The sequence below is a fragment of the Dicentrarchus labrax genome, unplaced genomic scaffold, assembly GCF_905237075.1.
Source record: "Dicentrarchus labrax unplaced genomic scaffold, dlabrax2021, whole genome shotgun sequence".
Taxonomy (NCBI): Eukaryota; Metazoa; Chordata; class Actinopteri; family Moronidae; genus Dicentrarchus; species Dicentrarchus labrax.
Genome location: NW_026136715.1, coordinates 28,797,939 through 28,824,974, shown reverse-complemented (window position 1 = coordinate 28,824,974; position 27,036 = coordinate 28,797,939). Strand labels below are relative to the sequence as shown.

General features: G+C 40.4%; 1 protein-coding gene across 2 annotated transcripts; it reads left to right on the top strand.

The window, feature by feature from the left end:
- The first annotated feature begins 2,383 nt into the window (after window positions 1-2,383).
- efhd2 (EF-hand domain family, member D2) lies at window positions 2,384-26,206 on the top strand. 2 transcript variants are annotated; one of them, XM_051426094.1, is made up of 5 exons: window positions 2,384-2,518; window positions 2,682-2,983; window positions 18,286-18,433; window positions 18,527-18,661; window positions 19,034-26,206. In XM_051426094.1, the coding sequence occupies exons 2-5, from the start codon at window positions 2,697-2,699 to the stop codon at window positions 19,163-19,165; spliced, it is 702 nt and encodes a 233-aa protein (XP_051282054.1). In that variant the 5' UTR covers window positions 2,384-2,518; window positions 2,682-2,696; the 3' UTR covers window positions 19,166-26,206. The 2 variants fall into 2 exon arrangements, with proteins under 2 accessions (XP_051282054.1, XP_051282052.1); XM_051426092.1 differs by having other exon boundaries at window positions 2,411-2,983.
- Window positions 26,207-27,036: the final 830 nt, after the last annotated feature.

The following is a 27,036-nucleotide window of genomic DNA, read 5'->3' as shown; positions in this document are numbered from 1 at the left end:
TGTTTCTCGTCCCATTGCTTATATTGCTGATCAGAATCTGCTTTTGTTTTAAATTGTATTCTTTTGTGCTGTTATGCTGTGTACTATAATATCCTCACTGTACCATTATACATTGCTTTTCTATTCCTTTTATTGTTGACCATCTGTCTCTGATTATTTGCTAACTGAGAAGCACTTTGGAACATCGGTTTTGAAAAGGGCTATATAAATAAAGTTTAAAAAAAACCAGTAAGTGCAGCCAGATTCTCGCAGCACCACAGTTGTCTTTTCCTAGGCCTTTTGAGTTCTCCCTCACATCTTTCCTTGACCTCATGACGTTCAACAAGGTTAGGTAAAGTGTTGAGCAATGGACACGTTTTTTGATTTTTTATTTATTTTGTTTGTTTACTATTCAACTGCAGTGCTTTTGTTTAATTAATGGGCCCCAAACTTTACTTCCATAGAAAAGGATTCTCTCCACTGGTTACAGTGGCTTGTGTATATTTTGTGTCTATGATTTGTCTTACCACTTCACTAACACTGGAGGGCAGCAGAGAGTTGGCACAGAATGAAGACGAGGCTGTGGGTGCAGCTGGAGAATGGAGGTTTGGGTTATTTACAGGGACATGAACACATAGGGGGGGTTGAAATTCCAGTCTCTTTCATGAATTTATGTACAGTTGCACATCAGCCTTCAGTCTGCCCCCTGAGCTTGATCTCAGTGTTGTATCCTTATTCCAGACTACGTGGTCATTCTAAGCAGGATTTGAGTCTGGTGTGTTCACATGGAAACAGTGACACAACGAGACACACACAGCACATTGAAGGTGCTTTGTACGTATGCTGTTGTCCCACAATACAATGCTAAATGGACATAGAGGAGATACTCACAGCTGCTGAAAGTTGGGGCTGGTGGTTTGTCAGCTCCAGTAAAATATTAAAAAACAGAGTATTAAATCTTACTTAAAACATTTATCTTTCTCTGTGTAAGGTTGGACTGGTAATGGTGATCTAATTGTATAGTTTGATGCCATTTTGCAACATTGTAACATTCCTGCTAGTACAAAATGGTAAAGTACAATCATTTCTTGTTTACACATTAATGGTGACTTGTTAGTGATGCTAAATTTGGGGGATTTGGGTTATCTGACCTCAAAATTTCAATACTAATAAACTTGGGTTACTTTAAACTTAGATTAAGATTAAGAAGTAACGATGATAGAGGAACCCCATCTCACCTTCAAAAAACTGTCCAAACTCAAATAATAGAAGCATGATAAGCTGGATGAGCAGTGAAAGTTTATTTTTTATTATTTTTTTTAATTATCTTTTATTTTGATTAAGTTTGGTAAGTTTGCAGGATAGAGCTCATTGTTGTTGTTTTTTTTTTGCAGAAATGATGTTCTAACCAATGTATTGCTTATAGGCTGCTTGAAGACCAACGTCCCAATACAATTCTTTAAAGTGGATTATGGCAGACCAGCAGCCTGTTGCAATGGCTATGTAAGTTTTCTGTAAGTATTTTACACAGTTCCTGAAATGGGCCGGTAAGTACTGGCACTTAGATCAGGAAGGCCATGGGCTCCCCTTGATGTACTAGAAAACTTACACAGTAAAATATACACAGTAAGCCTATATCTCAACATTTCATTTATTTTTGTGAGGAAAACTAAATTGTTATTTTTTAAAATTACACTGTAATGGTAAATTGACCTGTATTTGTATAGCTAGTATAGTCTTCCAACCACTCAAAGCGCTTTTACACTGCATGCCACATTCGCTCTTTCACACAGTGAAGTCCATTGAACAGAAACTCAGAAGCAGTTTGGGGCTCAGTATCTTGCTCAAGGATCGGGGATCGAACCTAAACCTTCCGATTAGCTGACGACCCGCTCTGCCCCAGTTTGACTCAAACTTAATTAAATTGCCTTTGTGTAACTTAACATTCTCAGTGTAAACAGTTTGAACAATCTTTTGTTTTTAAAATAACTTATCTTATTACAGCGTGTTATTTAATATCTAACGTTTGATGACCTGAACACAAGCCAAGAACAATGGCCAAGTATCAGGGAGAAGAAAACACTGAACAGGTCAAAAAAGAAGCCTATTGAAATAATAAAAAAAAAACTCATCCCTGATGAAGTATTCCCAGAGAATAATCTAAAAAGAATGCTCAGAATCCATCCACATTACTCTTTTTACACAGCCTTCCTGCAGTTATTGTTTTCTCTGTTTGGGTTCATCAGTTGTTCTGTATTTGCTGAATATAGTCAGGGGACGTCTATTACTCAATTACAGATAAGGGGCCCTTAAGGAAAAAGATTGGGAACCGCTGGGTTAAGGTGAAGGTACAAAATCACCTGTAGCTGTACAGTCTGTGTGCCTGTCTCTTTAAGAGGCGGGCCAACAGCGTGACAGTCGGCGTACAGACTGCTACGTAACGTTAACTAATGAGCCAACACTGAACATCCTGGAGTGGAGCTATTTATCTGAACTTGGAGCTTGAGCCTCGGAAATTAAAACGACAAGAAACAAAAAGGTTAGTTAAACAGGGATATTTGTTATACTTTGCTTCAGCTGTTGCCACGAATACCCGCGTACAGCGTACACACAGCGGGAAGAACCCGACAGAAGGCAGTGCGTTGACGCCTTCTCCCACTGTAGTTAGCTCACGTAGATAACGGCTCTCTCCTCATTATCAGCCACACTGTCTGAAAATGGCCACAGACGAGCTCTCGTCCAAGCTCAGCCGCCGGCTGCAGATCGAAGAAGGGGCCGAGGACCCGGTCGCCGTGGACGTCCCCGGACACCAGAACGGGTCGGAGGAAAAACCGAGCACGGCCAACGCGGATTCGGAGCTGGGCGCTAAGCTGATTCGGCGAGAGGAGCTGAACGAGGGGCAGGGGGAACACTGCCAGCCCAGCATGAGGGTCTTCAACCCCTACACCGAGTTCAAGGAGTTCTCCCGGACCCAGATCAAAGACATGGAGAAGATGTTCAAAACGTGAGTGTGTGTGTGTGTTTGTGTGTGGGAGAATGCAGGGAGCAGGTTGGAGGCTGGGTGTGTGGGGGCAAGTGGGTGCCCACTCTGACACCTTTAAGGTCAGTAAGAGCAGGCGGAACGTGAAGATTGCACATATAAGGAAGTTGAGTCGGCAGGTTCCTCATGTAGGTCACAAAACCCAATTTGTTACATCCGCTTTTAATACTTGAAAATAGAGAAAGTAGCACAGAAGAACACAGAACTTCAATTTAAAAATGAGTGAGTGAGAAATGGTGTCCAACAAAATAAAAGCTTAAAGACAGCAGCTGATGACATTATAGGCATTATAGTTAATGGGAAGTATAATGCCACTAAAATAGATTAGTAAATAAAGAAAATAAAGTATTTGAAGCTGTATTTATGGTAAATCTAACGTTTGTAGCTTGAGAGATTGCAGGGTGGGGACATTATGCAATCAGTGATAAGGAAATCAGTGAACAGGCCTTCATTGACAGCGTTTCCACGGGCCTTTAAATGTTTAAGAGCCAATAATCTCAATTTCAGGCTTCAAAATGTCCTAAATAGGATTTTGACAGTTATTTATAATAAGTATAAAGTTGTATTTTTCAGCCTTTTGTTTAGAATCTATCATGCTTTTTTTTTCTCTCTCTCTCTTGTACATAGTGTTTTTATTATTTTCCCTACTCTTACTGTTTATTTACAGTTTTTTTCTCTATCCACTTTGCTGCTGTTACATTGGAATTTCCCCATTGTGGGACAAATAAAGGAATATCTATCTATCTATCAATGCTGTAAGAACTACAAAACAAAACCGATGTGGAACCAACACTGATTTTTCTTCATATTCTTCCTGCTTTTTTTTTTTGTTGTAGTTGAAATGGTCTTAAAAGGATCTTTAAAAAGTCAAAACCTGATGAAACCTGCAGAAACCCTGACTGAGAGTTGCATAGTGTTCTCAGGTCTCAGTCCAGGAGCAGATGTGTGGCCTGTGCTGCACAGCAGGTTCCAGTTCTCTTTCAAGCCTTTTCCACCGACAGGGCATCAGGTTTGTTCTGGTTCAAGCACCTATTTCTGAACCATTTCGATCAAAAATAAATTGGTTCTGAACCTGGCAAGTTAGTTCCCAGCTGGAACAAAAAAATTGCAGGTTTTCCTTGGGAACCACAGTATACTTGTTGTGCATTGTGCAGCGCCCTCTGTTGATGACACATCCTGGATTACAAAGGGTTCCACACAAAACCAACCACCACAGCACCAACTTTCCAGGTTTTGAACCAAATCATTTTTGGTAGTAATTCTCCAAATGGTTTAAAGCTAGGTGCTTAAACCGGAACGGAGCTGTTTCCCTGTTAACTGGCTGGATAACCGGTATAAAACGTTCTGTTCTCTGGGAGTTGATAAGATTTTATTAAAACCAATGCCATTATCGATTCTGCTTGTCTGTTTGACAGGTTACACAGGTTTTCAGCGTCAATGCAGTCAACAAAGTAGAAAAAGGCATGCATATGACTCAGGTCTGCAAAGCTCCACTGTTAAACTGTTGTTTATTTTGGAACCGGTTCTTAACTGGAACCAGCTCTGTCCCTATCCAGCTTTATGTGTGTTCATATGACCAAAGCTGAGCAACGTCACCAGAACTATGGATAATACGACAGGATATGAAATGGTGATACCCACAGGAAAGCTATATTCAACAAGGTGAAATATAAACAACACAGAACTATTAACCCTATTTACCCTTGAACATAGTCTTCATTTCTGACGTGTGTGTGTGTGTGTGTGTGTGTGTGGTGTTGAATTCAGCCTATATCTGATCCACCAACCACAACTTATTTCAGTTAGAAATAATTTTTTGAAACTGTTCTCGTTCTCAGTCTTCTCACACTAAGTGCAGCTAACCAATGGAGGCTGAGCGAGCTGAGGAGATTAAATGTTTGTACAGAATAAAGTGTATCTTTATGGATTATATTGATGCTGAATTGACAAGAAGACAGTTGACACATGACGGCCTTCAGCTTGTGTTTCTAGAGTGGTGTGTTTTTATGGACACTTAAGGAATTGTTAAAATGTGATAATCGTAAGGGAGTTAATATTTTCTCCAGAGAGTGCAGGGAGCTTTTCTAACTGTCACTTCTTTTTTTCTGGCTTTTATTGCCGTTAAAGGGACATTGTGTAGGAATTTCTCCCATATAGCGGTGAAATTGTATTTTGCATTCAAACGAATAGTGCTCTCTAGTGCCTCGCGTTTTCAAATGCGTATTGCAACTACGGTAGCCATTATGTACCAAGAAGCCTACCTGTCGAGGAGAAAACAGGCAAGTCTTTCTCCTTCATTAGCTCTTTCCACCTGGGAAAAGCTACCCCGATGTTTACCCTCGTTTTTTGAACTCGCCGGTCACGTTGCCTTTTTAATTCCCTTTTTCGCTTTTTGGTGACAAGGATTCCTTCTCCTGTGGCTCTAGTATGATCCTCCATTATGAACTAAAGTGCAGTGCAGACTTTCAAATGTGCCGGGGCAGTGACAAGCACCTCTCACTGATCTCCTTCTCTGTTATAGCTGGTTTCAGTCACGTGACGCTGGCTCCGAACGAAAACGCGTTGTGGATTAGCTCGACAGGTAGGCTAGTGCTTTATGTCCCTCTCGGCGATTGTAGTTTTTCAAAATGGCGGATCGACATGGAAGCCTCCATGGACTTGCCCGTCCAATGTATATACAGATAAGAAATTCTTCGCTTACGAGGATAAGTCATCAAATCATTGGCAGAGGTAATTTTACACCAATGAGGACACATTTATGAATGAAGACATTGATTTTAGCTAATAAAATACTTAAAACACTACGCAATGTCCCTTTAATGGATAGTGACAGCAGAAGATAGACAGGAAAGGTGGTCAGAGAGAGGGGATGACACGCAGCAAAGGGCTGCAGGTCAGATTTAAAGCCATGGCCACTGCAGCAAGGACTCAGCCTCGGTACATGGGATGCCAGCTCTACCAGGTGAACTATTTTGCACTTCTGTCACTTCTACAGAAACATTAAAGTATAATAAGGTTTTTCTGACTACTGTTAGTTTTTAGTTTGATTAATGGTTTAATAATTGTATGTGTGTATTGATTATTGACAGTGGCTGATCAGGCTAATTATCATCTAATTGTGCTTAGTTTCTAACCACAGTATGCAGTAAGTGGTTGCCCTTTTTTCACTCACTGAGCCTTGACCCTGTCTGTGGTTCACTGCTTTTCATTCCTTGGACCAGTATATAGAGTATTTTTTAATAAATAACTACACATATGTGTTTTTTTTGGGGTAAGTCATACTTAAAATCTAAGTTGATTGTAAGTCTGTCTTATAAATGAGACCCTGGTTCAGCTTGATTCTTTAAGATTGAGTTTCATCAGATAAATACCAGTATAAAAAAGAGGTAACTTGACTTTACTGATGGTAATTCAATATTGAAAAATGCCTCTGAAATCTTTCAGCTTTGTCAAACTGATACCTAGAGAACCATTTCTCAACCAATTGAACCTGCATTGCGTGGCGGCACTCGGAGGGACATGTGGTTCTTCAGAGTCATTGCAAGCAACATACAGGATGCTGTCAGCAACAAGTCAGCACCTGTTATAGTGCTCTAGTCGGAAGCTGCCTGCACTGTCTCTTGCGGAGGGAAGTATCTGTGGTGTAATATTAGGTTTTGTGAACTCGCAGTGTCAGGAGGTGTTGATTCAACTGTGCTAACTGTTAAAGCCATAGTTGGCTTTTTGTGGGTTGCATTATAGGCTGTCCACCCAGCACTTAGTTTAAAAGGAAGTGAGTGTTGCTGACTGGTTGATGAGGCTGCTTGCAGTGTGACAGCAGAGTGAGTCAACTCAACTGGGGCTGCATGGCAAGAATTTAAGGTCATTCAGCATTCAACATGACGCCTTGTAGCAGCAAGCAGTCAGTCTGCTGACCACGTCCTCTTACTCACACAGTAAACATAGATAACAAACCTGTGACATCCTTACAAAGCATACACTGTAAAAAACAAACAAAAAACTGACTTGTAAAAATTATTCATTCAAAATAATTTTCTACAATGAAAATACAGGTTTCAGCTTTAATGTCTAGATATTTACACATGTAAAAACACTGTTATTCAGTGTTTTTGTTGTGAAAACTTCCATAATTATACAAGATATCTGTTAATTAACAAACAAATCCATGTAACAGAACAAATCCTTTTTTGTACTGTTAACTGTCACTAATTTTACATAATTCTAGAAATATATGAACAGTTTTAAACTTGAATTTAACTAATAATTAGACAATAAATTAATATATATATAGATAAAATTATATAAGAAAAAGGGGGACATTTTCTTTAAATCAGCAGTAATTTATGATTACAGTTATTTTACATTGGACATGTAAATTCACTGGCTATGTTTGTCATTTTATTAATATTTCCATGTATTTAAAAAAAAAAAAAAATCTGTAAAGTAAACTGAAAAATCATGTAAACTAGCTGTGTATGTTTAACGTCTGTTCATTCTGCTGTTCATTTTGGCTAGCTGGTGAACTTCCGTCTGCATTGACTGAGGGCAGCTGTTGCTCAGATTTACTCTGAGGTTTTGTTTTTGCATGTGTAGGACTTCTGGCTGTCTCTGTGCGATGCTCTACCCAGATTCTTCAGGTTCCTGTCATGTCCAGGCCTGTCCAGCCATTTTAAAAGCACTTCTTACTTACTCTCTGTACAGCCATCTTCAAAGGGTTCACACCCAATCAGACAGTTTGAGCATTTATCTTGTGAGTTAAAACATTCTAATGTGCAAAGACAATGGGATTTTTGAGTATGATGGGGAAGTAGGTGTGCCCCTAATCAAACCAGTCAATGAACAAATGGGTAATTAAACTGTCTGTGTTTATTGCGCAGCCAGTTTATTATAAGAGTGTAATACCTTACTACAGTATGACTGACTGATAATGTTATACAGAAATATAAAAATAGCTTTTATTTTGGTTCAAACAACAGTCCAAAATCCAAAGACTCTTCATTTACCATTTACAAGGAAAAGTAGCAAATCCTCATGTTTAAGAATCTGGAACCAGCAAATCTTTTACTTTTTTGCTTGAAAAATGACTGAAACGATTTATTGATTATTAAAATTATTGCCAATAAAGAAATCCAAACCTATACTCGATCTGACTGTCAGCACATATCATAGTGCCGTAGTTCAAAAACGACTTTTCTTAAATCGTATGTGCCTCTAGTGTTCTGAACACAGAGTTGGTTAGCATATACAGATGCCCCACTTCCACACCTTTTGTGCACCTGGTTTGGAAAAGAACAGCTTCCTTCATGGGAAATTCTCTTTGCTTTTTTTTTCTTTGGAAAACAAATATCTCAAAATAGATATGGAACCATGCCAACCAGTGAGACCAACTTGGAAAAGATTTAAAAGTTACTCAACACAGAGACTGGAAGAAACTAACTATGGAAAGTTCTCATCCTCAGCTGGAAGTTTATCAAGTCTGTGGCAGGAAGGACTATTATTATTATTATTATTATTATTATTATATTATTAAGTCAACAATAGCATGATTGCCAGATTGAGCCATGCCATTGACTGTGAAGTGAGTATTCAGGAAGAAATAAGCCTTTCTGGACATGAAAGAGGAAATGCAATCTGTTAGGCAGGGACTTCCTTAGTACATAGCACAGAGCTGACAGCAGTTGTGAGCATAGAGTGGGGGTTGGGAAGCCCTGCTCTGTGCTGACAGTACCCGTCTGTGTTTTTACCCCTATTTGGAGGATACAAATATCCTAACCAGCTCACAGAACCCAACCCTTAAATCAGAGCTTCTTGCATACTATTATAATGGACACTGCCTTTGAAATAAGGTTCAAGGTTCAGCTTTATTGTCAGGATTGCACAATTAAATGCAGTTGTCCAAATAAAGAGCACTCTCACCAATATCAGAGGGAATGATTACATTTTTGTAAAATGTAGACCATCTGTGACGACATAAGGATATTGTAGGTTAAAAATATTACAGAGCCTGGGAGAGGATGGGTATTATTCCGAGCTTAAAAGTAAAAGAAAATACATTTTCGAGAACAGAACTTGAATACTCTCTGAGATGAAAGTCACAAATTATCGAGGAACCCCCCCCGGAAAAATAGGCACTCTGGAAGTCACAGTTGTTGGTGCTGAGAGAAAGTCAGTCAGAGTATTTAGAGATGAAGTGTAAACTGCCTTCTGTGACTCCTCTTTTTTTTTTTTTTTATCAAACTCATATCTAGCGTTAGTGCAGCTGTTAGGTGGAGCACTGCTAAAAAAGATGATTATCACTCTACTTTGGATTCATCACTTCCTGTGTAAATATTTCCCACCAATCACTGATCCACACAGGCTGCGTCAGTGTCTCAGTGATGAGGGACAGGGCACTCGTCTCTGTAATCTCACTCTCTATAGCAGGGGTCTTCAATGTTTTCCAGGCCATGGACCCCCAAACTGATGGAGAGATGGAGCGGGGACCCCTTACTTATATATATTGTATAAAATTGTTTTATATTAAACTGGTCCTATAGTGCCATGTATAAATGTACCTTGTTATTGTGCATTCAGTACTAAGATATTCAAATAATACACAGGTTCATATATTCATGTTTTTATTTTAAACATGTGCAAGGTACAGTGAGTAGGGTGGCCATGCCACTGCCATTCATAAACATAACATAACACAATAAACTGATGCCTGCCCAGATCAACAATGTCTGTCAATTGCATGCAATCATGCATAAAAGCTATTCAAATGGACATTTTTAGAACATAAATGTGGAAATGAAAATTGGTGATGCTTGTTAGTGCCACTGGCATGCATAAACATACAGTCAGGTCCATAAATATTGGGACATTGACACAATTCTAATCTTTTTGGCTCTATACACCACCACAATGGATTTGAAATGAAACGAACAAGATGTGCTTTAACTGCAGACTTTCAGCTTTAATTTGAGGGTATTTACATCCAAATCAGGTGAACGGTGTAGGAATTACAACAGTTTGTATATTTGCCTCCCACTTTTTAAGGGACCAAAAGTAATGGGACAAATTAACAATCATAAATCAAACTTTCACTTTTTAATACTTGGTTGCAAATCCTTTACAGTCAATTACAGCCTGAAGTCTGGAACGCATAGACATCACCAGACGCTGGGTTTCATCCCTTGTGATGCTCTGCCAGGCCTCTACTGCAACTGTCTTCAGTTCCTGCTTGTTCTTGGGGCATTTTCCCTTCAGTTTTGTCTTCAGCTAGTGAAATGCATGCTCAATCGGATTCAGGTCAGGTGATTGACTTGGCATAACATTCCACTTCTTTGCTTTAAAAAACCTTTTGGTTGCTTTCGCAGTATGCTTCGTGTCATTGTCCATCTGCACTGTGAAGTGCCGTCCAATGAGTTCTGAAGCATTTGGCTGAATTTGAGCAGATAATATTGCCCGAAACACTTCAGAATTCATCCTGCTGCTTTTGTCAGCAGTCACATCATCAATAAATAGAAGGGAACCAGTTCCATTGGCAGCCACGCCATGACACTACCACCACCATGCTTCACTGATGAGGTGGTATGCTTTGGCTCATGAGCAGTTCCTTTCCTTCTCCATACTCTTCTCTTCCCATCACTCTGGTACAAGTGGATCGTTGTCTCATCTGTCCATAGGATGTTGTTCCAGAACTGTGAAGGCTTTTTTAAATGTTGTTTGGCAAACTCTAATCTGGCCTTCCTGTTTTTGAGGCTCACCAATGGTTTGCATCTTGTGGTGAACCCTCTGTATTCACTCTGGTGAAGTCTTCCCTTGATTGTTGACTTTGACACACATACACCTACCTCCTGGAGAGTGTTCTTGATCTGGCCAACTGTTGTGAAAGGTGTTTTCTTCACCAGGGAAAGAATTCTTCGGTCATCCACCACAGTTGTTTTCTGTGGTCTTCCGGGTCTTTTGGTGTTGCTGAGCTCACCGGTGTGTTCTTTCTTTTTAAGAATGTTCCAAACAGTTGATTTGGACACACCTAATGTTTTTGCTATCTCTCTGATGGGTTGGTTTTGATTTTTCAGCCTAATGATGGCTTGCTTCACTGATAGTGACAGCTCTTTGGATCTCATATTGAGAGTTGACAGCAACAGATTCCAAATGCAAATAGCACACTTGAAATGAACTCTAGACCTTTTTATCTGCTCCTTGTAAATGGGATAATGAGGGAATAACACACACCTGGCCATGGAACAGCTGAGAAGCCAATTGTCCCATTACTTTTGGTCCCTTAAAAAGTGGGAGGCACATATACAAACTGTAATTCCTACACCATTCACCTGATTTGGATGTAAATACCCTCAAATTAAAGCTGAAAGTCTGTTAAAGAACATCTTGTTCGTTTCATTTCAAATCCATTGTGGTGGTGTATAGAGCCAAAAATTAGAATTGTGTCAATGTCCCAATATTTATGGACCTGACTGTACTTGTTTTCTTGCATACAATACTGAACTATTAACATGTTTTAATTTTAAACATACATGTAGTATGGGCAGTGAATCCTCAAACCATCTATGGATGGCATACATACTCCCACATTAGTGAGATGTCTGACCCTGATGAGTAGCACACAACTTGTCTAACCTTGGACGTATGGAGGTTGTCAGGCAGAGAGTCATATCAGCCTCAGGCTGCAGTCTTGACCTGTATTTGTTTTTCAGGTAGGTGAGTGAGGAAAATCCACTTTCACAAAGATATGTTGTAGCGAAGGACAACAGACTCATCATTGCTTTTGCTGCCAGTTGTGGAAAGTCTTTCTGGCAAGATATCCAAAACTGAGTGAGTGGTTTAGTTTCATATATGTTTCTGTACGTGCTGTCAGTGGACAGTTCAATGAGCTGATCCTCCTCTGTCACCGCCAGGCGTGCGCCGTCTGCTGCGTTGTCGGCCTCAGAAAAGTAGTTCCTAAATTGACCATGGAGCGCCTCCAAGTGCGCAAGTGTGTTACGGGAGGCGAGAGCACCGCAGAATCTCCCAGCTCATCCACTGATGGAAACATGGAAAATATTCCCTCCCCAACACGCTCCTTCCATTTTCTGATCTTTTTGACGAAGCCTTCCATCCTGTCAAACAGCTGAAAGGCATGTGTGTTGCGACCTTGCATAGAACTGCAAAGTTTGTTCAGCTTAGCGAAAATGTCAGCAAGATATGCAAGTTTGGTGATCCAGACATTGTCGCTGAAAAGTGCAGCCAGCTCTGTGCGCTTTTGGAGAAGTAAAAACTCCCGAAAAGACGTGCGTAATTCTAACACACGTGCCAACACTGTTCCGCGTGAAAGCCAGCGCACCTCAGAATGGTACAGTAGCCGAGTGTGCTCTTCTCCTTCAGCAGCACAGAGATTAGAGAAGAGTCGTGTCTGCAAAGCACTCTTCTTGACTATATTCACAACTTTCACGACCGAGTCCATGACATCAGACAGTTCAGCGCTCATGTCCTTGGCAACAAGTGACTCAACATGCAGTGCATCCAAATCACCTCTGGAGCCACATCCCTGACAAGCGCGATTAGGCCACTTTTTAATCCAGCCATGGCTCTTGCGCCGTCGGTGCACAGTGCAACACATTTTGCCCATGAAATGTAATTTTCTCTGAAGAAAGCGTCAATCACTTTGAAGATTTCAGCACTTGTTGTGCGTTCAGGAAACAAAAATTCCTCCTGCATTTCATTTTGATCCACAAAGCGCACAAACGCCAGAAGCTGCGTGTCCTTTGACACATCCGTTGATTCATCCAGCTGTAATGCAAATGCATCTGCCAATCTCAGCTTCTCTATCAGTTGCACCCTCACATCTGATGCCATCTCGTCAATACGGCGAGCAATGGTTGTGTCCGACAGTGGAACAGTTTTCAGTTTATTAATGTCAATATCATTCCCATACATTGTTTTACACATGTCAGTTGCTGAAGGCAATATTGAATCCTCTCCAAGTGTGTATGGCTGTTTCTTTTGGGCAATCCGAAGAGCAACTTGATAAGAACATTTCAGAGCTAGCTCACCAACTTTGGCTGATTTTTTATTTTTTTTTCATCAATGTCTGTTGGCCTTGGAGGGATTTGAGACAAGTTTGGAAGTATTCAACGGGTTTGTCTTTTAAGTGGCTGTGGGTTGTCTCCCAAGTGACGCTGCAGCTTTGATGGCTTCATAGACTCGTTTGACAGCACAGTAGAACAAATGACACACATGGGAAATTCAATGTCATCTGTCTCCTTGAAGGTAAACCCAAACTTCAGATAATTGTCTGTATATTTTCGGGTCTTCTCTCTTTTACGCTTACCCTTTACAGCTGCGGGGCCTACAGCGGGTACATCGTCACTTTTGTTTTCCCCTGCGGTTTCTGAGGTGGAGGGAAGGCCTATCTCTTTTGTACTTGTGTTTTTTTTTTTGTCGTGTTACAAAACGATCAATTTTTTTATTTTTTCGATCCAAACATAAGCACTAGCTGCTAGCATAATAAGAATGGGCTCTCGGCCAATGACGGGGAAACTGACAGAGCCAGCGTGTCACATACAGCCTTGTGATTGGCACAGCAGCGATAGGGGCGGGAAAGCTGCATGCTGCCTGTTACGTTACTCCAGCCTTTGAGTTTGCTTTTTTAACTTCTTAACTTTTATTCTCTTTTTGTTCGTTCTTATTTTTTCACTGTAACTCTCTGAAGTCCTGTCCTCTCTAACGATGTTGTTTGAGAGAGTTTTTGTGTTTTATTTCGTGTTTTAATGTCTCTTCCACCGGGACACGCTGCCGTTGTTTACTCCGGAGAACAGCTGATGGCACTAATGCCGGCCGGTACCGTGGACAGAGCAGCTGATTTACCACCTGAACTCTGGAGGAAACACACCGGGGATGCAGAGGAGGGAAGCAACGTCGGGGGAAGAGAGGAAGGTGGAAACGGGACGGGTTTATGGAGAAGATTTAAGCAGAGTCTCCCCTCTCTTGTTATGGTCAATGTATGGTCTCCTAGAAACAAGATGAACTACTAACGGAATTAAAGGAGCATTTCACCCTTGGAAACATTAATATTTATTGAAAGTGGGTTATATATGTAGTCGAAATGTAACACATATTTTGAATTTGGTGCCTATTTGACCGAGAAAAGACAGAAAGTGACTTTAGGGCGCATTTGTATAAAAGACAACTCCCACAATGCACAGCTCCGCAAGCCTCTCCCACTAACACTATCAAGGACTACATCAACAAAATTTTAAAAAAAAAAAAAAAAATATGTTAACAATGACAGTTATAGTTCCTCCTGAGCGTCCTCAACGTCTCGGTGCCCGCAGTACTGGCCATCTGGAGCTGGATGTTTCTGTTGGATAGCCTGCACCACATCAGTGGGTAAAACGACACGATGGCCTCGACCCAATCTCTCGCCTTGCAGGACCCCAGAAAGGCTGTTAGGCGATATTGTCTACAAGACATTGAGCACACAGTTAGCGATGCATGGTCTTTGTGTTTAGCGTGCCACAGTAGTTAGCAATGCAACTGCAAGCTGTTTGTGCAGTAAAGAAGTTAACGTTAGTTCAGTTGGCTGACGTTACGTATTAACATAATAACTTTGTGATAATGCTTGAACAAATTGTGTACATACATGCCACTTTGTCATAAGAAAGAAAATAGAAACACTCACTTTACAGTCAGACGTCCGTGTGTCCGTAGGCGCACAGCGAGAGCACAGGCACCAGCAGTCCGCCCCAGCTCGAGCCAGTCCGGGCTCCTCGTCCGCGACAGGCAGGTCCTCTGCCTCGGCTCCAGCAGCCTCAGCCGCTGCTCGCTATATTGCGGCTCATAAAGCCACGAACATCTGATTCGACCATCATACTTTCGAAATTTCTTCCATATTACATTGATTACCATAGTCGTAACATCTGGCTCGACAGCGCCTCCGCTTAGCTTCCAAACAAGATGACTGTTATATTTTTTAGTTTCTGCAGGTGAAGTCCCACCCACTGATCTGTAATAGGTCTGTAGCGTGAGTAAAAAAAAATGAGGAAGTAGTGTTTGTAGTCTCACCCCCTCTACAGAGATATGAGACTTCCTGCTTCCAATGACGCAAAATGACGATTTTTACATCATTGGAAGCAGGAAGTGCAACACTAACATCCGTATTTCTCCCCTCTCAGGGGAAGTGAGGGAATGATGCACGACCATTCAAAAATATGACTGGGGTTCTAATGATACAAAGCTTAATGCAAACGGGTGAATTGTCCCTTTTAAAGCGGAGCCCCGTAGAGAACCGGGAGTTCATCTGATGTGTTTCACTGAGACATTACGGACCGTCCATGTCCTACACACCGACCAGACAGACCGGTATTGTACCGAGAGCAAACTGCTCTGTGGCCCGGATGATGAACTGCTGCCGTTGGACTCTGTCCAAAACATCTACTGAGAGAGATCCTGCATATCATCATCAACATCTTCATCCCTCCCTCTGCAAACCCAACATCGTGCTATGTGCCTCTGCTGAAGAGAAAGACTGCGACCACTTTACACTTGCCACTTTTGCACATTTTGAATGTGTGTGTGTCTTGAAAGAGCTCGTGTGTGTCTTGAAAGAGCTCGTGTGTGTCTTGAAAGAGCTTGTGTCTGTCTTGAAAGAGCTCGTGTGTGTGTGTCTTGAAAGAGCTTGTGTGTGTGTGTGTGTCTTGAAAGAGCTTGTGTGTGTGTGTGTGTGTCTTGAAAGAGCTTGTGTGTGTGTGTGTGTGTCTTGAAAGAGCTTGTGTGTGTGTGTGTGTGTCTTGAAAGAGCTCGTGTGTGTGTGTGTCTTGAAAGAGCTCGTGTGTGTGTGTGTCTTGAAAGAGCTCGTGTGTGTGTGTGTGTGTGTCTTGAAAGAGCTCGTGTGTGTGTGTGTGTGTCTTGAAAGAGCTCGTGTGTGTGTGTGTGTGTGTCTTGAAAGAGCTCGTGTGTGTGTGTGTGTGTCTTGAAAGAGCTCGTGTGTGTGTGTCTTGAAAGAGCTTGTGTGTGTGTGTCTTGAAAGAGCTCGTGTGTGTGTGTGTGTGTGTGTGTCTTGAAAGAGCTCGTGTGTGTGTGTGTGTGTCTTGAAAGAGCTCGTGTGTGTGTGTGTGTGTGTCTTGAAAGAGCTCGTGTGTGTGTGTGTGTGTCTTGAAAGAGCTTGTGTGTGTGTGTCTTGAAAGAGCTTGTGTGTGTGTGTCTTGAAAGAGCTCGTGTGTGTGTGTGTGTGTGTCTTGAAAGAGCTCGTGTGTGTGTGTGTGTCTTGAAAGAGCTCGTGTGTGTGTGTGTGTCTTGAAAGAGCTCGTGTGTGTGTGTGTGTCTTGAAAGAGCTCGTGTGTGTGTGTGTGTGTGTGTGTGTGTGTCTTGAAAGAGCTCGTGTGTGTGTGTGTGTCTTGAAAGAGCTTGTGTGTGTGTGTGTGTGTGTGTGTGTGTGTGTCTTGAAAGAGCTTGTGTGTGTGTGTGTGTGTGTGTGTGTGTGTGTCTTGAAAGAGCTTGTGTGTGTGTGTGTGTGTGTCTTGAAAGAGCTCGTGTGTGTGTGTGTGTGTGTGTGTGTGTCTTGAAAGAGCTCGTGTGTGTGTGTGTGTGTGTGTGTGTGTGTGTGTGTGTGTGACTTGAAAGAGCTTGTGTGTGTGTGTCTTGAAAGAGCTTGTGTGTGTGTGTGTGTGTGTGTGTGTGTCTTGAAAGAGCTCGTGTGTGTGTGTGTCTTGAAAGAGCTTGTGTGTGTGTGTGTGTGTGTGTGTGTGTGTGTGTGTGCTTGAAAGAGCTTGTGTGTGTGTGTGTGTGTGTGTGTGCTTGAAAGAGCTCGTGTGTGTGTGTGTGTCTTGAAAGAGCTCGTGTGTGTGTGTGTGTGTGGGGCTTGAAAGAGCTCCTGTGTGTCGCTGAATGTGTGCATTGCTGACTGAAAGACATCTTATGCCTCCATTTATCTCTTCACTACAGTGTGTTGGATTCATGTTAATGTGTATTTAAAGACATTTCAATTTGTGGAAAAAATTGCGGGGGGATTATAAAAAGTCTAATCAACCAAAACTTTCGCGACCCCCCTGCTCTATAGTATTACTTATGGAAACTTGAATGTTGAGTTGCCTTTATGGTAAGTGAACAGTTTAACACTTAATATTTTCAGTAATGGAGTACTTATGATCTTATTACTCAGTGTGTGGTATTTGTAAGTAAGTAATATTTTAAAGGTTATGTATACAAAATTACTTGCCACTAGATGTCGCACTAGAGCAACATGGCTGACGAGACAAAAATAGTAATTTTATGTAGCAGATAATCGTAAAACAGACTACAAACTGGACAGAAACAAAATAAAACTCCCCAAAACCGTCTTTGTAAGTCTTTCCACAGTCAGTCACAATCACATGTGGGTTTGGTTGGAATAAACTATGAATTTACAGAGCTAGATGAGAAAATAGCCATGAAACGGGCCAATCTCTGGGTATAAATGTGCCCATGAAAGTACATCCACTAAAAGTTGTTTTTGCCACTGACGGGCTCAGATTGTTGGTGTCTGACAACATTATGGAAAGGATCCCTACAGAGATAGGTCTTTGTTTACAAAATGTAATTTTATCATTGTCAGAATCCGAATCAGGTTTATTGCCAAGTAAGCTTTCACATACAAGGAATTTGCCTTGGTGCACTGGTGCATTGTAACATCATAACGTCATTCTTTGTTTGACTTTCCAACAATCACCAACTTTTTAAACTTTGGTTTAATAAATCCTTAATTCACCAACATAGATGAGGAAAAACAGCAGTTTCAGTCGCTCTATTTGGAAATGGAGGAACTTGCATCCACTAACACATACACGCGGCCAGACCAGCTTTCTAAACAAACCAGAGAGGCTGCTAGAGTTCGATGACCCAAACATGCCCAAGGGCTGGGTTATGTTACACTGCCATGGGGCGGCTGTGGCTTGGAGGCAGAGCAGGTCGTCCACTAATTGAAAGGTTGTTGGTTCGATCCCCAGCTCCTCCCGCCACATGTCGAAGTATCCTTGAGCAAGATACTGAATCCCAAATTGCTCCTGGTGCTGTGCATCGGTGTGTGAATGTGTGTGAATGCGTTAGTTTCTGTTTGATGGGCTTTTCCATCACTGAGTGAATGCGTGTGAATGTGGCGCGTAGTGCAAAAGCGCTTAGAGTGGTCAGAAGACTAGAAAGGCGCTATACAAGTACAGGTCCATTTACCATTCAAAGCCCCCCCCCCCCTTTGGAACCTTGGTCAAAATGCAGTTATCTAACACACCAGTTTTCTACTTGTTTCTGTCAAGGTTTGATGCTGGAAAGGACAACTACATAGACCTGATGGAGCTGAAGCTGATGATGGAGAAGCTTGGAGCTCCACAGACACACCTCGGCTTGAAGAACATGATCAAGGAGGTGGACGAGGACCTGGACAACAAGCTCAGCTTCAGAGAGGTAATGCAGGAAAACTGGATTGGAATCAGTCACGTTATGTGATATTCCGTTTTGTTTACATCCATATCTTTCTGTTCTTCCTGTGCCCCTCAGTTCCTGCTGATCTTCAGGAAGGCAGCAGCAGGAGAGCTGGCAGAGGACAGCGGCCTCTGCGCCCTTGCTCGCCTCTCTGAAATCGATGTCTCCACAGAGGGGGTCAAAGGAGCCAAGACCTTCTTTGAAGCCAAAGTAAGATGACACCAAACTTTTCATAGTACACTGTGTCAGTCAGTTTTAGAAAAAGAGCGATACTAAACATATGCACACAAAATGACATATGCATGCAAGTTACCTTCGAGGTAAGCATCTAAGCATCAGGTTTCTATGTTCAGATCTTCTGAGGTCAACCATGTTTTCAGAATCCAGTAGTTACGCATGAAAATGGTAGAATATGGACTTGAAGTTGCTATCCACAATGTTGTTGCTACCCACAGGATGAAGCTTCCTTACAAAGCCCTGAGCCTTACAGGCAATGGGTCTTTGAACCTGATTCTTTGGCTGAGGAGCTGCACTGTTGCTATGCTCCGTCACCTGACAGCTGTGTGTCTTCCTGTTGGACAGGTCCAGGCCATCAATGAGTCCAACCGGTTTGAGACAGAGATCCGCCAGGAGCAGGAGGCCAAGAAGAAGCAGGCGGAGGAGCAGAAACAGAGACGCGCCGCTTTCAAAGAGCTGCAGTCAGCCTTCAAGTGACCGCCCCTCTCTCCTCTCAGGACCCGTCGCTCTCTGTGCTGCACTAATGCTGTCAGTTTGTCAATGTGTGTGTGTTTGAATGCGTGTGTCTGTGCGTGTCAGACAGCGGTAGTCCCGAGTCTCACACAGGCTCTCACATGCTGGTCACTAGTCTATGATACAACGGGCTGAATACCTTCTGAAAAATCTGCCCTGTTTATGAAGATAGCAGATAAAGAATGATCTGTTCATTTAGCTCTGTAGCTCTAACATCAAAACTAGTATAGCAGTCTGTACTGAGCTAAATGAACAGATTAATCTGTATTCCACCACTGTCTCAAACATCAAAGAGACCATTTTTATCGAAGTCCAGGCTCTGGGGCCCCGTGTGCACAGGGCTCTGGCAGCTTTAATCTTGCCTCACGTTTTGGCCCCTAATAAACCTTCAAACTCTGGATCTGTTATCTCACCTGAACCTTACGCACTAACTCAGCCACCTATTGTGGGCAGTCTGAACACCCAGTACCTGTAGTGTTGGGAGCTAAGATATGCATCTAAAAAGACAGTGTCCAGTTCTTGATATTTGACTAGTGGTGAATTCACTTGCTGCCCTGTCCTTGCTAAAAAGTATAAGTCTGAACTGTGTTTGACTTCACTCGTTCCACAGTGACATTTAAATGTTTAACAAATCGCTGAGCTCTACATTTTTTACTGTCAGCTCTTATTTTTGTACGATTGGGTTGGGTGGGTGTAGAATTTGGTAGTTGTGGTTAGGGAAGCTTGTGGTGGTGGCTCATTCTTTCTCTGAAGTACAAACAACTTTAAAATCTTTTTTTTTTTGTAGAAATGCGGGTCTTTCTTTTCTAGTTTCTGGCATTATTCCTATCACCTTTTTAAAGGGACAGTTCATCCCAAAATCAATCAATTGAGAGGAACATTTTTTATTTTTGTGGAACATTTTATGCAGTGCTGATATGTGAGGATCAGAATCTGGAAGTGAACGTTAAACATCCATATGGACCAGGAACTGTTTCCTGTATTTGAACATAAAAACAAACATTTAGCTTGTGTGAGTGAGTGAAACATTCTCTTACCTGATTGGAATGATAGCCAAAACTATGCAAAAAAGGCCCAGGCTTTTATTTCTCTCAAAGAAAATGTCCCCACTGTATGCGGGAGGTGGACACAGAATATCACGTGTGCCATGATAGCGGTTAGACCTGTACCACCTACAGTGTTTAAAAGCTTCTGCTGCTTTACTATTTGGCTGTTGTGCGCTGTAAAAGTCATATAAGTTCTGACCGTTTGAGTGTCAGTATGTGTGGTACGGAAAAGGAAGTGCGAGTTCCTATAGAGATGTGAATGGTGCTTCCTCTTGTCTGAAATTCTGTACTCACATCTTATCAAAAGAAGAAGAGTATGACTTCTTCTAACAGAGATCACCAAAATCCTTGTTCAGGAATTGAAACCAGCCGCGAATGCCAATCGGCTCATTTCCTGTGGCCCCTTACTTGTGAGATCCAGCTTGTTGGGGCTCGAGTGTTGTCTGTAATCAGGTAAATCCTTTTTAGCCAAGAGATTTCCACAATTTGCACTTACTTGGTCATTTGATGTCTTAATCAACAGGTAGTAGATTTAACCTTGATTTAATTATTAACTTCAATTCAATATTATCTTCTTGTCTTTGCAACTTTAAGTGTTAATCCTGAAGATGGTTTTGTTGATTGTACTAATGGATGCGTGGTAGCAACCCTTGATTCCACCGGCCACCCTTCTAGTCAGTGCTTTGGTTCCACAAGAATGCCGCTGTGTTTCAGAAGTGTGAGGTGGCTCTCTGCCGAGAATCATGGTCTGTGTCCAGGGGGACATTTTTTGGCACTTCCCAGCATTGCACACTCATATTGACCAACAAAAGGCTCTCTTACCATGCAAACACTTTCTGGCTGCACCTGATTGGATGAACGCTTTCTGGCCTGGGATTTCTAACTAGACCAACATGGCAGCTCGTTACATTCCGAAAATAATTCACTGAAGTGTGTTTTCTGAAAACATCTGAGGCGAGAAATGAACCATGCAGTTGCATGAATCAATCTTCATTTTAGATCGACAGCCAAGATGAAGATAGATTCAGCAACTGCATGGTTGAGTTTCCAGAGTAACGCTGCTCCCAATGGAATGCTCTCAAGGAATAATGCCAAAAATGAACCAAATCTGAGAAAGTTAAAAAAAGATCTGGCGTGCAAAACACTCTTGAAACACTCCCGGTGGGGTATGAAGTGGGACCAAGTGATGTCAGAGCAGTGTCCAGTGGAATGGAGGTGTAAACAACATACATAGTTACTATTAGACGATAGATTACACAGAAAATGTGCTGCCATGTATGATAAAGATAAGTCCAGCAGTAGTATTGCACTCTTTTTCACAAAAACTAACAAAAATATGGTACCGCTAAACTTGTGTGGCTGTCTTTTATTTCAAAAATAAAGTTCAAACGAATGAACTAGTATAAACCAACTGCAAATACATAATTTGTTCAAACTTATTGTAATGGAACACACATAGCCTATTCACAAAACATTTCTCCATTAATTCTCTTACTGAGAGACAACAGTTGACTCAAAGCCCCGTCCAGTCAGAAATCAGTGTCTCTTCCTGTCTCTACAGTGTGCTGTTTGAATGCTGTATGTGCAGAGTTTGACTCTAGAAGGATGTTTTCACATTCATCTGCTGAAAGAGGAAAGTTTCTCTAGTCTGGAAGTCCATCCTGGTCCAGTAAGCAACTCGAAACAGTGTGAAGTAGAAACTTGAAGCCACCAGTGCACATCCACTGAGAATGGACTTTACAGTGAAGTAGGAGACATCTTATGTCCAGCAGGAAAACTTTAGAAATCAACAACATTTGTATATTCATAGATTCTGGAGGTTTTAATGAGGTGGAAGGAGGAGATTACTTAAGGATTTTAATGTGGAAATTATACTTTTTTATTTGCAGACACACATAAGTGTTACAAGCAGACCGTTTGTATATATGTCTTAATACATGTCTGGAGGAGATCTTTGACAGTTGTTGCCATGCTAACGTTACTGCAAGGCAGATGCATTTTAAAAAAGGGAACAAAACAATTATTCCACATCTGATGTCGAGTCCCAAATGCTGCCTCACATCAGATGGTTTGATGTCATGATTACTTGTTCAGTGTTACTCGTTAAATCCCTCAATTTTCCTCTGGCTCCTCCTAGTGCTCCTAATGGTATTTGCAAGAATCTACCGGGCCTGACCAGAAACAACCAATCAGAGCCAAGAATTATAGCAGATTGTTGAGTCTCATTCCCAGGTTGTCAAGTATCGATAGAGACTCAACTATCTTTAAGCCAACAACCCAAAGTGTCTTTCCATCTTTCTTACCTCTATTTGGTTGTCTTCATTTAGGCCTGGTGGATTATTTTCAAATTCCATGAGGAGCACTAAGAGGAGCCAGAGGAACCTGGTTTTTACACAGATTATCTGTCTCATGTACTACTGTCAGGATATAGTGAAAAAATGACAGTTATTTTTATAAAAATTACATACTGCAGCTTTAATGCGGAGAAGGACAAATAGCCTCAGTCACTGACAGGACAACAGGACATGCAATAGGAGCTTTTTTTCTAAATGCCTTGCAGTAATATTACTGAGTGATTGCAATAGTTTACACATCAACTGTGTGAATGGTCTGTTACTTCCTGTAGAGATAATGGACCACATATGCAATCCATACATGGATCATTTCCTGTCAATAGTGCACCAGCAGTGGAAAAACTGCATACTGTATGTGTGGGACTGGGTGATAACCATTTCAATGTTTATTGTATTGTAATGAATTGATCATATTGTTGTATATTTTACAAAATTCTCTTGCCAAAATAATTACAAGCAACTGAAGTAAAAAAATATTTTTACTGATGTGAAACATTTTGTCATACACTGTGACAAGTGCAGGTCGTCTTATGTATCAGAGAAATACTCTTATGAGTGATGAATAGCTCTACATATATTTAAAAGCATTTCTTAAAGCTGTGTATTGAATGGGTGAGTCCTCAAACACACAAACTCACATTTTTATGTTTATAAAATGATCACTTCTAAATCTCTAAAAATTCCATTTATGTATCATGGCACAAAGCAGTTTAATTCTTTTTTAGGACACATTTGTCTACTTAAATGTTTATTTGGAGCCATTTTATAAATGTATGAGGGAGCAACTTTTGCTTTGTACTGTGTAAAATAATCAGTCCCTCCAGAATGCGATCGCATAATTTAAATATTAAATATGCGGGGCTTGCATGATTTCATAATACCCACATTTTCGTTGCAAAAAAAGTCACGTATATCTTAGAAAGTTGAAAAATGTTGCGTTTACTTAACACGAGCAGCCATTTTCCCCTGTTGCCATGGGAACGTTATGAAGTGAGGTAATTACGCGACATGAACGTCATCGAAATACTGCAAACCCCGCGATGAAGCCGCAATTTTTGCAAGTTCCCGCAATTTCATCGCATAAAATTGCTGCATATTCCATCGCGTTTTTTAAGAAAACGTGCCGCATAATCAAGGATTTTGGCCCACAACAATCACAAAACTGCGTTTTTCTGGAGGGACTGAATAACGTGCAAGCTTCCATAGTGTTGTCTCTTGATGCATGCCAGCACTTCATAGCTCATTGTGACTGAAATGTTCTCAATGAACAGTCGAACAAATATTTCATCACTGTATGGAAAGTACAAGAATGAGGGCTTTCTTTGTAATGTCCTCCCAGTTCATTGCTGATGTCTCAACACCAGTGAGGTGGGAGGACATTTTGGGATTTCAGGGTTTACATGTTGGTTTCTTGTGTAAAGCAGGGTGGTTGGTGAGTAGTCGTGATTTGGGGTTTTGTCAGATCATCGTAATTTTTCTGGTGTGTATGATATATACAGTAAGGCTCATTGTTTTCGGTGTTGACCAACTTTCAGAGTTCCCACGCTATCAGAAACTGCTGTGTTGTCTCGCTATAACTAGACACAATTTTGTGGGGTGTATTATGTGGGGGATTTATTTTTATTTTTTATTTTAAATTTCCTAAATATTTACTTTATTTTGTTTTGTTTTCTCTTTTCTCTGGAAAAATTAAAAATCTGAAATGATGAGCCCTTATTATATATATAAATCTGTCATTGTTGTCTCCTTGGTCATTCTCTATAAGGTGCTGCAGGAATGAGTCCTAAAACCTGGAACTGAGTTAGCATTTTAGCACTTCGGGTTCCCTAATCTCAGTCAATGCGTTTTTCTTAATGAGTTTTTGGCTAGATGTCTGAAATAGTCTGTGGTTTTTCTGTGTCTTAACAAAGGCGTTTGCTTCCAAGTGGCTAAAAGAGACTATTGAGGTTGACTGTGGGTTAGACTTATCTACTCAATAGTCCACCTTAACAGCCTCATTGTGTTTATACCTGTGCTCTTGCAAACTATTCTAACTCAAACTTTACAACTTGTAGATTTTAATTACAAGGTTTAATTACAAGTTGGAAGTTTGGTGGTGGTGACGTTGAGGTCATGTGACTGCGGTGTAGCTCGTTCATAGCCTAACATTAGCTTTTTACTTCTGGTGATCGCTTTTACTCTTCAAAAATCTTAAAAGTTGTGTTCATTTGTGAAGATTATCTTGCTGAACAAAACATGCACCATGTTATCATGTTCCTTTGTTCACCAGAGTTTATTTTTTGTAATAATCCAAAATCAAATGGAAAATTCCCATTGGCTGTGGGTAGAAGAACCCAGGATGATGCTAACTTCCTGCAACACTCTACTGATCCTGTCCAGGATTATGCCGGCTCTTGTAGTGGAGGGGTAACGGAACAAAAGTATCATGTATTTTAACTTCATTCCATTAAACATGACCTACTTACTGATGGAGAATAGAGACTCTGAGTTGGGCTCACACACAGTGGATTCCATGAATTGTTATTAGTCCTTCCAATGAAATGTCCTCCCACTTTCCTCAATGTCCTTATTGTTACCAGAGCAGTGCCAAATGTTCAAACTACTGTCATTATGCCCAGTCCGGTGGAGCTTTTCACTCCACGGCAGCAAAAATGTGAATGGAAGTGATATTAATATTGATGACAATAAAATAAAGTTATCTAGAAAGCTGGTGGCTAATTCAGTCTACTCACTGTAAAACCACATAACTCAATTATACTCAGAAAATTGTTGAAACTCTTATACATGAACTCAATTTTGTATGTTAAACAAATTCTTGATCAAGTAGCTAATCTCCATCAATCATTTGTTGTAATGTAAAAACTACTCTTACCATAAATTGTTAGTTAGCAAGTGAGGTAACCTATTGTTAACAGGTACTGTGACTATTGTTGCTTTCATCTTTTAACAATGTTAAAGATTGAAATGAGCCTAGCACATAGCATATCTAATAAGGCATTCCATTTAAACTGGGAAAGTCTAGTCACTTCTAGTGACACACATTTTGAAAATGTTATACTGTGAAAAATACCTAGTAAAAAGTGCTTTTCAACTTAGAAAACTATGAACGTGTCAAGCTAATCAGAAATATATTTTTTAACTTACAAAGTTTAGTGTTTTTAAAATTTTATGTAATCCATTTCAAATTTTTTTTTTTTTGAGTTAAAATAACATCGCTTTACAATGTTGGTTCATTCTATTATACTATTCTTATGAACTCCCACAGTGGCATGGATAGATAGGGGGCGGCAGTAACTCAGTACGTATTTACATATCTTCTGCCGCAATTCTCATTCCCCGGCATGGCATGCATCCACTTGGTGTGAAAGTTAATCACTCAACTGTCCACCCTGTGTTCAGAAACTCAGCTGTGAACTGTGAATCTGTGAACTTTAAAATAGAGCTAGGTGTGTAATATGACAGTGGTTTTCCATCTATAGTTTGACTTTTATTTTGTTTTTCATTCCTTGTTTTTTGTCATGCTGATGAGAAGTGACTCTAATACACCTGTATTCTGATTTTCAGTAACACGCATCCTTTTGTTGCAATAAATTGTCTAAGTGGGCCATCGCCATCTTTCTGTTCGCATTTAAAAGAGAACAACAGAGTTATCCACCTGAAACCCAGCTTTGTGAATTTGTTTTTGTCCTATTTTGTGGCATGATTCTAAAAATAGTTTGAGAAATTACATTTTTTAGCTATGAATCATTTCAGAGTGAGGATTGTTTTCCATATTGTGAAGAATGGAAACCATTTTTTTTTTTCTTTGATTTTCTGAATTTGTACCGCACACTACACTGAACAATTTCATTGAATTAATTAAATTAACTTGTTTTTGTCAGTTTCCAGTCAGGTCAGCTTAAATGGAGCCTTCCTAAGTCCCGCCCCTTTTTGCTCTGACTGCTCCAATAAGAGTTGAGCAAGCCTCAATATATGCTATATGCTATGCTAATCTATGTTAAAAAGACAACCACATTTTGAAGATGGTTAAAAAGACATATAGACATATATATATATATATATATATATATATACATACACATACGTATATATATATATATATATATATAAACGTATATATATATATATATATATACGTATATATATGTGTGTATTGTTTTTTTTTTTTTTTTTATATATATATATATATATATATATATATATATATACACCATAATATACATACATACATACACAACGTATATATATATATATACGTGTGTGTATGTATGTATGTATGTGTGTATATATATATATATATATATATATATATATATATATACATACGTGTATATGTATATATACATATAACGTTACATATGTATTTATATATATATATGTGTATACATACGTGTATATGTATACATACATATACATATGTATATATGTATGTATA

Excerpts from the sequence above, each read along its gene's own strand:
- efhd2 (XM_051426094.1), top strand. The coding sequence starts at position 2,697 with ATGGCCACAGACGAGCTCTCGTCCAAGCTCAGCCGCCGGCTGCAGATC. Across the intron at positions 2,984-18,285 it reads ATGGAGAAGATGTTCAAAAC|GTTTGATGCTGGAAAGGACA; the intron begins GTGAGTGTGTGT and ends GTTTCTGTCAAG. Across the intron at positions 18,662-19,033 it reads AGACCTTCTTTGAAGCCAAA|GTCCAGGCCATCAATGAGTC; the intron begins GTAAGATGACAC and ends CCTGTTGGACAG.